This window comes from Prorops nasuta, unplaced genomic scaffold (assembly GCF_024137725.1).
Source record: "Prorops nasuta isolate Cenicafe-Biocafe unplaced genomic scaffold, Cenicafe_Pnas_1.2 PNAS00017, whole genome shotgun sequence".
NCBI lineage: Eukaryota > Metazoa > Arthropoda > Insecta > Hymenoptera > Bethylidae > Prorops > Prorops nasuta.
In genome coordinates, this window is record NW_027116814.1 from 4,097,722 (window position 1) to 4,112,668 (window position 14,947).

A 14,947-nucleotide genomic window follows, 5' to 3' on the forward strand; every position below is an offset into this window, starting at 1 on the left:
TCTTGTACAAGGAAATGCCGCTAGATGGCGACACCTACTTGATCCGCGTTTCCCGCCAAATTACGCACGCACTTCTACACCAGCGATCTTACCCTCCCCTACCTATAAGTTATTGGCGTCTATTGGTCGCCATTTTTTCACCCGCTAATTTCGCACGGTCTTCCCGGTCCTCCAATTTATCCTTCCTTTCTATATCTTCTATTATCCAATTAATCACGATTTGTATTATTACAGGTATCTATATTTCTATATTAATTTATATATAATTAATATGGTAAAAGATATTTCAATTGTTTTGTAATTTCTTTTGCTTTGTTCAAGTTAATTGAGTATAGTTTAAGCGAATATGAAAGACGATTAGCGCGGATACTATAAACATTTATTACGTCACATAAGTACAATTGAACACCAAAGGGTCGCTAAATTATAATTATACTTATACTATCGATAAATTTATGCTAAGGTGGCTTGCAGCTTAATTGCGCATTCATAAATAATATGCTCTCTTGTTTTGCTTACACAAATACATTTTCTTAAATATATATTTTATTCTCTGTACAACATATGTACAAATTTTTATATAGATCTATATATTGTGTATAGATATATAAGATATCTTTATAAACGAATATTTATCACAATCTCGCAATCACATCCACACAAATTTTATCCTTAAAAAAAGCGCTCTATTTGTTTAATAAATAAAGAGAAAGAGAGATGCAGATAATTGTTAGGCACATGAAAAAAACCTAATCCATAATATGTATATATTGTGTATAACAAACTACATTTAAATTGTTCAAGTAATTCCATACAGAGTTTTTATATTTCTCTTGGTATACCAAGAGTGTATGATAAGCAAATTAATAATATTAAATTGTGCTAAGAATTAACATTCATGCTATACATCAATATATAGGTATGAAAAATATATGATAAATTTATAAAAAATATCAGTATTGTTTTAAAAAAGTATATCGTAAAATTTCTTTTTTATGAATTCAGTTAATGGCGAAATACTGAATCATAGTTTATAATGTGTTTATTCCATTATAGTAGATGCTACAACAGATCTTTATGATTTTTGTATCATTAATTACTACAAATTATTATATAGAGAATGTAATATGTAAGGCCTGATTAAAGCTTGGGACCTAAATCCTCTGATTGCATTTTAAAGTTATGGTTATTTCTTATATTCAAAGTTTTATGATTTTGACAGACTCAACTTAAACTATACTTATTGTCAGCTAAGTTCTAATTTCCTCCAAATTATTCTAGTTGCCATAGGTAGAGACATTTACATTTGACATTCTTTTACACATAATAGATGTAATTACTGTAATTAGTAATTATATCGTGTATATTGCAGTTTCAGATTTTAACTGCTTCACACACAGAATAGTCAAATAGTTCATTTCTTACAATGCTTCCATTAGTGTGCTTTACTAGCTATACAATCTTTAACAATAACAAATTATTTATATTCATGTTGTACTACTCTCATTCAGTCTTTATTGATAATTTAAATAAAAATAGTTAAATCATGAATAATTATAATTGTAACCCAACTAGGAACTACAAATAGGATAAAAGGGTTTTTTAATTGATCTGGGTCCCAAATTCCAAACCATTTGCTTCGCATATAACCATTCAAGACCTCATTCATCCGAGTATCAGAAAATAAGAGTCATTATCGTAAGATACGATATTATTTATGTGCAAAAGGATGGTCAAGTCAATTTTTCATTTTGCCATCATTTTAATAATTTGCATTGCTGTAAGTTTAGTCCAAAATGTGCAATATCAATAGCATTTAATTTTGTTGTAACAGTTTGTAAGGAATGTATACAGGATATAGATTTTGTGTTAAAATGCTTAAAATATCATAGCCAATACTTATTATTGCTCAAAAAAATCTTTTTAAAAAATCTGAAATCTTGATTGAAAGTATTTTCTAAAGCATTGCAATGCAAAGCTACCTACAATCATTGTCATGATTATTCACACATCATTGTATTTCTTATTGATCTTAATATGTTGCCTTTGGGCAAAAAAATATTCATATAAATTATGAGCTTTATTAATAGATATAATAATAACTTGTATCATTTTCTTCATTTTTCTTTTAATTTTTTGAGCTATAAGACTTTGATAATAATTGTCAGTGATTCGTCATGGCAGTATAGAAATGGCAGCTTTTTTAATGAGATTAATCTCACTCAAGTGTTAAAATAGATGAGATTATTCAGATCTCAGGGTTACATTAAGATTCTTGTAAATAATTCTTTCTCTATAATAGCTTACCTGGACACAATTATTCTATTAGCTAATGTTACCTGTTCTTTAAATATGCTCTTTGATAAGAGTCATCAATTTATTCCCCACAGGATGTTGAGTTAGCATCGAGAGTCTTCTCAAATAAGCACAATGCTTTATGAACAAACTCATATTGCTCAGCAGTTTGAACCATTCCTCCTCTGTCATATCTAAATATAGAATATATACGTATAAATAAATAAATCCCTATTAGTAATAAATATTTTTCATTCATAATAGCTACCTCATTTGGCATAAAATTCCTAAAATATCTACATTTCCATCCCTTCTTAGTTGGGTCATGCCTGTTGCAATAGCTATGAAGCAGCCAGTTCTTCCAATGCCAGCACTGCAATGTACAATCACAGGGCCTGGCAGAGAATTTACTTCTGTGGCTAAGCTTACCAATGTATCTGCAGCTTGAGGAACTGCATGATCCGGCCATGAATCATACCTATTAATATTGATTAGTGTTAATTAGATTTGCTTATCATTAGTAGGTGAAAAAAAAGTGAAAATTATTTTTCTATTAAATTAGATAACAGAAGCAATGCTAACCAATAATGCTGTATATTTCGTCTTTCCCCTTCATATCTCAATTCCAAATCTCTAACTGAATACCCATCTCTGTAGTCTATAGTATTAACAATAACTGTAAATGATCCTGCTTGGATTCTGCTGTTTTTATCAAGAGGAAAATATGCATCGCACTTGGTCTTAGTAGCTTCGTGCAGTCTTGTAATCATGACTACTGCAGGAACTCTTTCTGCCCAAACCATTTTCCAAAAATCAGCTATAGTATGAGCTAGTGGTCCTTGTGTTGCTATGTAACGAGCATCTTCCCCGTCGTAGCCCTATAAATAATTGAGTAATTTACTACTTAATGAACGAGGCTCTAGCTGAATGCATTTTAATCAATATTTTACTTACACGAATGTAATTCGCATTTATGTAGCTACCAAGAGGGTCGTCGGAAGATCCTGGTAGAACTACCCTCGATTGTGGATTCGGTAATACCGAGCCGTACCGATTCTTTATTCCAGATCCACAAATATCCACTTTTTCAGGTAGGTTTAATGGTACTTCCCAGAATTCTTTGTGTAAAGATGCTGCATCGTTGATTGATTTTCTCAATTGTGATCTGGACAGTACGTTTCCAGCACTTAATAAGAACTCTTCAGCTGTACATTCCCTAGTTGGGGTAACCATGTGTGGCGGGCTTTCAGAGCTTGGTGCTAACTCTATTGTTAAACTAGCACTGGAGCCTCGTCTTTCCAGTAACCCTTTTGGCTTAATTCGAATCGGTTCTGGTCTGCGTTCTGGAGTTACCATAGACATTACCTGAACAAAGTGTTATTCTTTATCATAGAAATTTAATTAAGCAAAATAATCATTAGACAATGGTCGAAGCATACTACCTCTGGTAAACCAATTGATGCTTCCTTAGCTTCTACTTCAGCTGACTTAGCAGATACAGATGATTTTGCTGTTGGCTGATGAACCCACTGAGCTACAACTACATTCTTGTTACCTTTAGTTGTTTTCTCAATGCAGCTTAAAGCACCTTCTTCTACTAGACCTCTCCTATCACCATTTTCAGTGTCCTTTTCACGAGACATTTGTTTTCTCAGCCATAACAAGATCTAAATTTAAAATTTTTGTGTTTAGTAACGATTAAATATGAATGTGTTTAATCTTTACTGTTTTATTTACCAGGAATGTGAAGATAATGAAGAGAATGACGCCAGCTATGGCACAAAGTATTAGAAAGATATACAACTGCCAATCTAGCCATGACAGAATTGTTGTGGATTGAACCTCCTGACCAACACTAGTACTGAGTTGCGCTGCTTGCAAATCCATTCCAGCATCATCCAGCCCTGTGGTGGACTGCCGAATTCTACAAAAATTTACAGTACAAGGTAAGTGAAAACTTTTTTAATTTTGCATACTTTTTCAATTCGCTCATAAAGTAGTTACCTATGATGAGACCGAGCAGACATTCCCTCACTGGAGGGCAGAAAGGAAATTGGTAGCACGGTGTCTGTGTGCCACCTTTGCTCAGTAATTAAGTAAAACTTTTCAATGGAATCTGGATTACCATTATTACTACCTGAAGTATCATAATAGCTTGAATCACTCGTATATCTTTGAGCTAATGGCGCTCCTGTACCTCCTATAATAAAGAAAACAAAAATTTGTTTTTCTATTATTTTATACTAGCAAAAAAAGCACATCAAAGTATCAACAACTGCCGAGTTTTTAAATTATTTTCAAATCACAAAGCTCTACTGATCTCATTTGTATTTAACAGCAAGCTAAACAGAGAAAGAGTAGGATATTTAGCAACTCCAGTTCAAGCAAGGATAATGTCATTGTTTTCAAAGTTTATGATTTTTGAATGAATAAGAATTGACTCATATCCAAGTCGACAATATAAACGAAAGGTGCGAGTATCTGAGAAAACAACGTGTTATATCTACAACAATTTCTGCAAGTAATAAATTCACAACAATTCATTAATAGAATGTAACATTTTTTAATTTATTTTATTTTTCAGATCATCCGTAGGATTTTGCGTTTTAAAAAAGAGTCTGAACCATCTGTCCATTGGAATAGAACGAGGGGAAAGGAAAACACTATACTAATAATAAGAAAGAAGTTACATTGGAAGAAAAGTGGGGATAGCACAACACAGGGCCACTACTTATCACACATACAAACACAACTGATAATAGAGTGAGTAGGCGATTGGATGTATACGACCAGTGATACATATCATACATATCTCTATAGCAGAGTAGAGCAGAGAAGAGAGAGGGTCACAATCACAATTCACATTTAGTCATACTCTGCTGATCTCATACACAGACTTATACAGGACGGGGTATAGAATGCAGCAAACTGTATGGAGCAGCATAGGTAGAGGAGAAATAACGAGAGCACAAAATAAACTACATCCTGTTGTCTGGAAATGTTCATGTAGAGCGAGACTTACAAGAGCATACACGTAAGACCGTGGGTTTCAGAGCTGAGAGAAGAAATATGTTGACTAGGTTGATCGATACCTGTGACTAGGAACACGTACGACAGGATGGTGAGGACCGAGCGATTGATAATCAAATGGACTTTCGAAGACGATTGAAACATTGACAGAAGTGGCTGCTTGTGCGCCGATACTACCGCCATGTTGAAGTACGAACATGAAATACCGACTCGTGCGTGGCTAGCCACACGTTCCAACTGAACTGAATTGAATCGAAGAGAGCCGAGAGTTAAACGAGCAAAAGCTAACTGCCATTGACTGCCATTAGCCAAGCCAACCAAAGAGACGAGAGAGGAAGAGAGAAGAGTATGAAGGAAGAGAGAGAATGGGAAACCGACAAGCCAACCGGTGTGCGTTGTGTGCGGAGGAGTTTAAAGGGTGGGGGAAGTGGAAAAGAGAGAGAGAGAGAGAAGTGGAGAGAAGAGAAAAGAAGAGGATAACTAACTGTTGGCATTGACAAGGACAGACGAGACCGACCAGGGTAGACAGAGATGAACCAAGACAATCTGTCTGGATCTACACTGACCTGCGCTCGGCAAACCTCGCTAATACTCGGAATAGCCTTCGGGGAACTGGTGAATTTGCTCGGAAAACCATAAGCACCAATGGCAATGTTCTCATGGGTCAAGGAGCACCAATCACGTCTGTTCTTTGATCGGAAGGCGTCGTCGAACCCATAGGAAATAACTGAATGAAAATTGAAAATGCAATAGCACGTGCAGCAAAGCACGACAATCGCGCTCCTTTTCTATCCGATGAGTGTCGTTTGTCCCAAACTCAACGTATTTCGTTGAGGACTCCGAAAATATTATAAATATTAATCTACAATTTCTAACAACATACACAAAATTTGTCATATTATGATGTACTAGATTACCGTGTAGCAGAACTGCGTCTTCGCAGTACTTCATCCTGATGGAGCCGTTGGTGAAACCACTAATGCCACAGTTTCCACTGGAAAAACCTATATTGCTTCTCGGCACTCGTTGTTCAAGAAACATTTACATTTGTGTCCTCGAGCCGAGAATATTTGGATGATTCAGAAAACCGGAAACCGTTCATTTGTCCCGGGTTACATGCTACTCCTGCATTATTTGCTTTGTACAATCGCACCCTTGAGCTCAGTTTCTGCTCCGAAACAGTTGAGCTCCCCTGAGGCTGCCTGGAAACGTTGCCGAAGAGAATAACCTGGTACTTTGTTTAAAATATACCAGTTATCTTTTCTTTGGACATCGACAATGTTGGTCTATGGATCAATAATGCTACTCGAATAATTCCATGACAAATAAGGAATCAATAAAAGGAAAGCGCGTGGACCAGAAATTTGATGTAAATTTCGAATATAATCTATAGAATCGTTGATTCGATACACTTATTTAAAGTTCAATTACTCGACCTATAGTTAATTATCTTTTTTGAAGACCCCCTTTGCTCAAATTTCTTACTCAACTTGGTAAGAGAAAATCACTTAATGAAATTACTGACTAATCTGTTTTCAGTAGCAACTCAGCGGGGCTTAAGTGGATAATTGAACGACGCGATGCCAAGGAACTTTTTGTCGAATAAGAAAAGTAAACCGACGATTTCAACGAGTAATAATGGATGCTGATTGGGAATAACGATGTAATAAAGAAGGCTGAATTATTGCATTTTCGTTAAAAGTATGGTTGTTGAGAGAAATAGAGAGGGCTGCGAAAATACCGTGATTTTGATGAAAGAAGATAAAAGGAAATTTTTTAAATTTAAGGAAGCAATGAGAGAAACACCGACAATTGCATTAAATAATTATCTTTGTGATCAAAAGCAACGATGTAGTAAGGAAACACTATTCCATTCTTGTTAAAGGTAAGATCTTTGTAAACCGATGAGAGGTCCTGAAGGAGAAATATGAAGACACTGGAATATCGATAATTTAAGTATAGAAAAGAATATTCTGCAAATTTAAGAAAGTTCCGAGTCCCGTCTTCGGTTTGGCAGTGACTGACTCGATAGTTTCATTCATTCATTCTCCTGATGTTCCCGAGTTTCGCATGGCGCACGCACGCTGCTACGTACTTGCGTAAAATTGCCAGCTCTGATTGGTCCTTTTCCTTTCTCTCTCTCCCTCTGCGTGGGCGACGCCAGACTGTTAAAACGCCAACTTCCACAAAATCTATATCACCGAATCTCTCGGAAAAGCTGAGTCCGGCGTAATTTCGACCCTCGATTTTACCAACCACGTGTCGACCCTTTTTCAATAATTCTGCTAGGATAGTGCGAAAGCTATTATTCGACTTGAAAAAGAATCGACCTGCTATCTTTATTGTGGAAGTTGGCCAGTCAATTTGTAAATAAAATTGATTAACATTATTATATGTTTTCCGCATTAGCGAGAGGAACTACATCGATCAGATACTGAATGGACGACAATTAAGTTGGAGTTAAGTAAGGACAACCCTGGTGAAGGTGGATGAATGGAAGCGTGTAAAGAACGACATAAAGGGTGCTTGTGGGCTTTCCAAAGCATTTCCCGTCATGCGTGGGTGCTGGAAAAGTCATGTTATCGTCGAGCGTGATGCGTGGGCGTGTCAGTCCAAGCGTGTTTATATACGTGTGTCAAGATAGGACAATAACTCGAAACGTTACGAATATATAGACGTTACCTTGACACTGCTTCAATGGGCTCCAATCGGTGCTGTGTTAAAATCACTGGGACAGGTGTTCAATGTTGTAATATCTCCAACTTTCCATCGGCTTTACCTCTTTGCTTCTTCTTTCTCGTACTTCCTTCTCCCTCTAATTTTATTCTGCTCGAGCACGTGGGGTGAAATTTTTCATCTGCAAATATTTATCTCTATCTCTTTCTCTTCTAACTCCCATAGAATTAAGCATTAAACGATTTTATTTTTTGCAGATTATTTTCAACGCAATTGTGTGAATTGATAAGAAAGATAATAATATCATATAAAGAATCAAGAGAGAAAAAGTGGAAGAACAGGGAAGAGATCCAGATTCGTACCTGGACAAGGAGTGATAATTGGAGATTTAGTGAGAAGATTGGTGATCCGTTAGCTGAAGAGCAGTCGGAATAACGAGGTGATGCGTTTACAGTTGCTGGGAATGCGAAGAGAGCGTAGAGAGCACGGCTGACCATTCGTAGTGGCGGCTTGCATCGGAGTCATCTGAATGGCCGTGTGAACGGGTTGCAAAATGACGGCCAACTGCATTCAGTATCTCAGCGAGGATTGGGAGGGAGTCGTGAAGACGCGCGCATTCGTGACACGAATCCTACCGTTTTACCCCTTTAATTCTCTCTGTCTCTCTCTCTCTCACTCTTTCCCAAGCACACATACTCTCTGTACAACCCTCTCCCACCAACTTCCACCCCTTTACGTTACGTGGCCTAGCTCCGACCACCCCACCTTCAAACCCAACACGAGGGTAACTGCACCGAGTCACTACACTATCCACCCCTCCCCACAATCTCTTTTCAACATCAATAATCTACCTGACTGAATCAAATTTGACATAAAAATTTTTTACTCTTCTGCCGATTATCTCTCGATAGCAATTTCCATTCATTTCTCGTACCAGTTCTACCAATTTTGCTTATTTACTCATGATGCATTACATTCGCGTTAATAGCAAAGTCGTGTTGAATTGACTAAGGCTCTGACGGAGTGCAAAATAACATCGGGCTAAAATGCATTGATCATGTTCGACAGCATTCTGCCATTTCTCATGCAAGATCTCTGGAGAAGAGGTGAGCGGGGGACGTGTGGAGAAAACGCGAGATTGCGAGTAGGGAGGAATTAAATTATGAGAGGAACGTTAATTAAAAAAGGATTTGAAAGAGCGAGGAACGAGAATCAAGAGGAATATGAATAAGCGGAGTTATAGAATGGGAAGAGGGTTGCGAGTTACGCGAGGGATGGGAGGGATAGTAATATAGAGATGAGATAAAAGAGGGGAAATAGCTTGAAGACCAGGGAGAAAATGTTGAATGAGGGCTCAGCGGTGACTCGGAGGTTGGGGGGGGGGGGGGGTGTACTGTAGTCGGGCTAGTCGGTATGGTTGGGTGAAGCGGTAGGAGGAGAGGAAGCAGTCGAATGTAGGGTAGTCCCGGCACCGAACAGCGTCCCGAATCGATACGCACACAGCAACCACGCCGCTCTTCTCCATCGGGTCTCCTACACCTTCAAAATCGAATTAAGTCTCCCAATCGATTCCATAAAAGCTCTGCAAATATTTCCCTACACTTTATCCTTATTACTCGTCATCTCAAACTCAACAAATCATCCACACTCTCTTACTACCATTCACGAGACCTCTCACGTTTCAATTGAACCTCCAATTTCATTCATAAAGTCCTGATTTTTTTCCAAGCGTCCAGAAGTACGTGCCAAGGCCTGGGGATTGGTTTTGTACGACTAAGCATTTATTTTGACGATTTAACGATAGCTGGGAGTGTTGGTTGCATTTCAATACGAGCTTGATTGATTTGGAATGTTCTGACAAAGGCAATTTATTTCTTAATAGCAGCTAAATGAAATTGTGGTTCTGGTCGAGTAAATTTTTTCTTTGCGTGTTTGCTGGCATGTATCGAGTGGGAAATAGGGGTAGGTTGAAAATAAGAGCTTTCTAGGATACACTTGTATGTTAGCGGTGAGTCAATACCTCGAATGCTTACACGTCAGGTATATAGGCTTTTGCGAGACTCTTGTAAATATTATCGCGTAACACGTACCCCGCCAAGTACTGATACGTTCTAGTTTACGCGAGGAAGACTTTTATACCGAACTATGAAAATATATTGCATATTTAAAGTTGTTGTGCGTAAGTAGATGAACTTTGAAATTTGTAAAAGACTTGTAAAATGAGTCTGTAGTGTTGTTGTGTAGAAAGTATTTAGTGAGGGAAGATAAAGGATAGAGATAAATAGGTAGACTGATAGTAGTCAAGTAGAAAGGGAGCGATCGCAATCCATTCATAAAATTATTATTGAGAAAGCGCTACAGCACGCGAAACGGAAGTACACGATCGGCAAGGTCGCTGTGAAATGCGATCACGCCATGTTAAATCGCACACTGCTGTGATACGTCCATCGATAAATACCAATAATTTATTTCGAAAGATTCCAATGGAATTACGTATATATAAATTGAAACGTTAAAGATACAAAATCCCGAGACCCATTGGAAATAATAATATCTTAAGATGTATTCTCGTAGAAATCTGGTAAATAGGATTCGAAACAAGATTCTGGCAATTCGCATTGATGTAGTCGGGGAGAGAGCCAGCACTATTTCTGGATACTTATTAATATTTACGTTACCGCGAGCGAGCGCTTGTTTTCCAACGAGCGGAGAACCGAAAAACATCCGGCATGGCATCCCTGATACTTCCGATCGCGACACTTCTTTCCTTCTCCTTCCTTTTCACTCTTAGAGTGACCTCCGTGCGTCACTTCCGGCTCTTTCAGCATTTCCCGTCGGCCGTTCTTTCTCGACATCTGCCCATCCCCTCCCTCTCTCCCTCTCGCTGAGAGAAAAAAGGAGGAAAACAATTATTAAATAGTCTTAGAATATAATAGTAGTGAATAAAAGCTTTACCTGTCTAACTCTCTACAGAAAGAGAGAGAGAATTATATATGTATGTGTGTGTGTGGGAGCTTCACACGGCTCAGACGAGAGAACAGTGCTCTACCACTACGGTGTTTGTACAGTGGTTGAGTATTTTTAAAGGCTGGTAATGTTTTGCAACGATTGAGTGAAATGCTGAGTGGATTAATAAAAGCGACGATGGTCAATGGCATCGAGTGGCTATATCCGGCTGAGTTAGCGGACGAATGCGAAGAATTCCGTGAAATTCTAAATGAGACGCACTAGTTTTTGTCGCACCTGACCGGAACCGGATGTGGCGTGGGTCGATCGGTTGAGACGTGGCGATTTTGCAGCCGAGTGAATTTAACGAACGTTTGTCTACAGCGACATCAAAGCGGCAACGCTACACAGGCCTAAAATAGCTCTGACCAAAGCGAGGCAGTTTCACTAATGCTATCGGTCCTGTGGATCTGCGTTTTTAAGAAGTTTTACGTATCCCATGATATTTTTCAAAGTCGATTTTATCCTTAGTTTACTAAGAACTTAATTTTTCTAATACGCTTTTCTTTAAGCTAAAATTTCTTGTAAAAATTTTATCTTTAGCTCTTCGATAAGAAACTGTTTTTTCTATTCATCTCTCATCTTTATATTAAGTTCATTTTTCACCATCAATGTCAGTCCTGTAAATCTACGCTTGTAAAGGAATGTTCCGTTCCTTACGAAATTCTTTAAAATCGATTCCCCTCTTAATTTGCTAAATACTATATTTCAATTCAAATCTGAAATAATTTTCAACGATATTGTATCTGTAGTTGTTCGATAAGCGAACGTTTTTTCTTTTATATCCGTCTCCCTGCTTCTCTTTTATCAGGATCACCTTTCAGGGCGTTATATCAATCGATTGGACGGCACGTAACATCCGGTTCGCTTCTAGACAGAAACGACAGCGACAATCGTTTTTTGCGTACAAACACATAAATAGTTATAATCGAATCGCTAGAAAAGAAAGCGAGTAAGACTACTTCCCTCGTATTCTTTATTTTTCAATTATGTAGAACACTGCTCGAATCTAGATTTTCAGTTATTAAGATTTCATTTAAGTTTTTCGATAAAAGTAATTCCATCGTTCTCTGTTTCTCTCTCTTAATTCACAAAGAAAAACAAAGAATGTGTTTAAATTATGCTTGAAGGTACAAATTTTAGGGATATTTTTAAAGGAGGGTTCTTCGTAAATAAGAATTTCTAAGCCAATTAAAAAGGGATAGAATAAAAGTTTAAAGTTGAAAAAAAGAGAGAGGGAGAGAAAAAGTATCACCTAATTAGAAAGACACCAGCAGTTCAGGGAAGACGATATAGTGAGGGGAAGAAAATTCAGAGTTAGGAAATAGCAAACAGTGAGAGAAGAATAGAGAGAGAGAGAGAGAGAGAGGGGAGGTGGGAGTGAAGAAAAACGCACGAATCTTGAGCATACGCAATGCAAAGGAAGATTGAATGCATTGGTAGAAAGGAAATTCGCACAAACTCCCAACCTGTAACACTTTAGATCCAGAAACTCCAATAGTCCCATTTACATTGCACGTACGCAACTATTCTTCTCCCGATAAACCCTTTTCCAATTACTTCCATTCCGAAGTCTCTATTCACTAAAGCCACCAACGAAAATCCGGGAAGGCTAGTTAATCAGACTCGCTGCATTTTTTTTTTTATCAAATGAATCGTTGAAACTGGTTGAACGAAATCCACTTAAGAATAAATAAATTTATTGGAGCGGAAATGGATTAAGAGAACTGTCGGAAATGCATCCGTTTTCGCGAGTTTCTTTATTAATAACAGTCTGGAAAAATAACTCATGCGGTAATTGAATATTTTGAGGGATAAATCACCGGATGAATTGAGAAATCTGGCAAAGAAAGAAAAGGATGATTAAATTTGTACAAAAATTAAAGTCTGGACGAGGTTGATAAATATACAGAGAATGGAACGGATATTGAATTAAGAAAAGGAGTAGTAGTAGTGCCTATTTAAAAAGTATTTGAATTTAAAGTATTATAGCTACAACGTATAGAATTGGATAAGCGAATTTCCGGGAGCGGAAGTGGATTAACCATTAGTCACATCGGAAATATATCCTGTCTGGGGTTAACTTCCTCCTTTTTCAGGGCCTCTGACCAGTCGTATCCGGTTTTTCAGGGGTGGATGTCTTTTACCAAGGGATTTCAGACCCTGCCGGAACTCCCTGCTGTTTTCCTTGTCGTATACCCCTATTCGTACTACGAGACAACCAATCTGAAAAGAAAACCGAAATACACAGACTGTATTCGTAAACGTTTAGGAATAGAAAATATTTCTGACCAAGCCTTTTAGCAGTTTAAGAATAAGTGAAAGAATATATTCACTACGATTCGTATTGTAGAATAGAAGGAACATGTATTAGTTTCTTCATTATTTGTTTACTCGACTGCTGCATTGATGTCAAATAATATAGGGCATCCTTCATGATTGCCCTGTAAATTGATTTGGAACATATCTAACTTATTGGAGGAATTTTACAATTTTAATGAGCTATGACAATTCTAAGCCATGTTTTTTCTGTTTCAGGAAAGAGAAAGGGGCTTCATTTTAATGAAATTTAATAACTACGTTTATCGTTGGAGTCAATGGATTTTCATTGAGGAAGAAGCAAACAACAAAGCGAATGGAGATAGCTCTGGAGGTGGAAAGCAAATTCCAGGGAGAGTTATCGTAATCGACCTGGGCTTTTCAATGAACGTCCAGGGGTAGGGAGTTTCGAGAGGTTAGGGGAGCAAGGATGCTATGTTGACCTACTTTAATAGTACAGACGTTTGCACGTTCATTCACCTTGTCCCATCTCCTCGTAGATGGTTCACTTCTATCCAGAACATTTTCTTCTTAAAAAAGATTCTTCTTTCATTCTATTTTTAATGAATTTTTATTGTCTTTATGTAAAAAATAATATATCGGTTTCTCTTTTGCAGGAAAAATCTGTCGTGCAGGGTCGAGGAGTGTATAAACAGGGATGACCCAATTTGAAACTTGTGACGTCACGTCGCTACGACCATTCAGAATTCGAGATATATCGGCAGATGGTGCTAAGGCGCAACTAAAATGGTTTATCGTTGATGTAGAAATTTTTTATTTGCCATTCGCACAATTTCTCAAATCTTCTCCATTTGTCACATGAGTATAAAAACAATTCGAAAAACCTGGATATTAATTTTAACTTCAGGTAGGAGTGAGCAGAGTCATTGAAAGCTTTGCAGTTTGGTTCACTGCCCATTCATTCATTTATTTAGCATTCACCTGGGTGGAATACCTCGTTATAACGCAATTGTTTCTTCTCCATCGAACAGAATTATTCGTGCAAAAACTCGAGGGGAAAGCTAGACTCGACAGAGGAAGATAAAAGAAGCTGCTGCTTGTTCTCCTGTCCTCCTTTAACGTCCTTGAGACTCATGTATCGCTATGAATAATCAATGAAAAAGCTGCAACAAAAAGACAAAGAAGAGGAGACGCTACTGTTTTTTCCATACTGAGTGAAACACCGGAAGCTGTGTGTATAACTCTGCAATAAAACTGATAAATAACGTCAGATTGGTTCAGCGATTGAACGTCTTTTACAAGCAAATCTATACCATTCCATCTTTTGACTATTATGTTCTGTTTTAGAGTAATCATCTGCTCTACTAGGAGAAATTGAATAGAAGTACTTGTAAAACAATTGTAAAAATTGCACGAAAATGATTGTTTTTGTTGATGCCAGGCAAGAATGGAATCAGAGGTTACATCGCGCTTGATAAAGGGAAAAGCATGAATCGAATCAAGGGGTGGTTTCTAGGACGAAACATCCTTCCAGCGAAGAAGGGGTTGTGTCCTGGTGACCCAGTTTCTTTTCAAGGGGTTGAATGAACGCTACTTGGCGCCGATGACGTCATTGCCGACCTCATTTCCGGTTCCCGGTGCAGCCAGCTCTCCCAGCAAC

General features: G+C 37.7%; 1 protein-coding gene and 1 long non-coding RNA gene across 5 annotated transcripts; one reads left to right on the forward strand and one right to left on the reverse strand.

Moving 5' to 3' along the window:
• Nucleotides 1-345: 345 nt before the first annotated feature.
• Nucleotides 346-8,571, reverse strand: LOC136779798 (tyrosine-protein phosphatase non-receptor type 5-like). 4 transcript variants are annotated; one of them, XM_066737628.1, is made up of 9 exons: nucleotides 8,364-8,571; nucleotides 8,008-8,182; nucleotides 4,300-4,495; nucleotides 4,033-4,219; nucleotides 3,738-3,962; nucleotides 3,250-3,660; nucleotides 2,878-3,173; nucleotides 2,564-2,773; nucleotides 346-2,489 (listed from the first exon to the last, which is right to left on the reverse strand). In XM_066737628.1, the coding sequence occupies exons 3-9, from the start codon at nucleotides 4,320-4,322 to the stop codon at nucleotides 2,378-2,380; spliced, it is 1,464 nt and encodes a 487-aa protein (XP_066593725.1). In that variant the 5' UTR covers nucleotides 4,323-4,495; nucleotides 8,008-8,182; nucleotides 8,364-8,571; the 3' UTR covers nucleotides 346-2,377. The 4 variants fall into 4 exon arrangements, with proteins under 4 accessions (XP_066593725.1, XP_066593723.1, XP_066593724.1 ...); XM_066737626.1 differs by lacking the exons at nucleotides 8,008-8,182; nucleotides 8,364-8,571 and adding an exon at nucleotides 6,243-6,659; XM_066737627.1 differs by lacking the exons at nucleotides 8,008-8,182; nucleotides 8,364-8,571 and adding an exon at nucleotides 5,388-5,700.
• Nucleotides 7,932-14,579, forward strand: LOC136779800 (uncharacterized). The gene is made up of 5 exons (XR_010823677.1): nucleotides 7,932-8,062; nucleotides 8,259-8,440; nucleotides 13,546-13,741; nucleotides 13,944-14,194; nucleotides 14,319-14,579. It is a non-coding gene; the product is annotated as an uncharacterized lncRNA (long non-coding RNA).
• The last annotated feature ends 368 nt before the right edge of the window (nucleotides 14,580-14,947 follow it).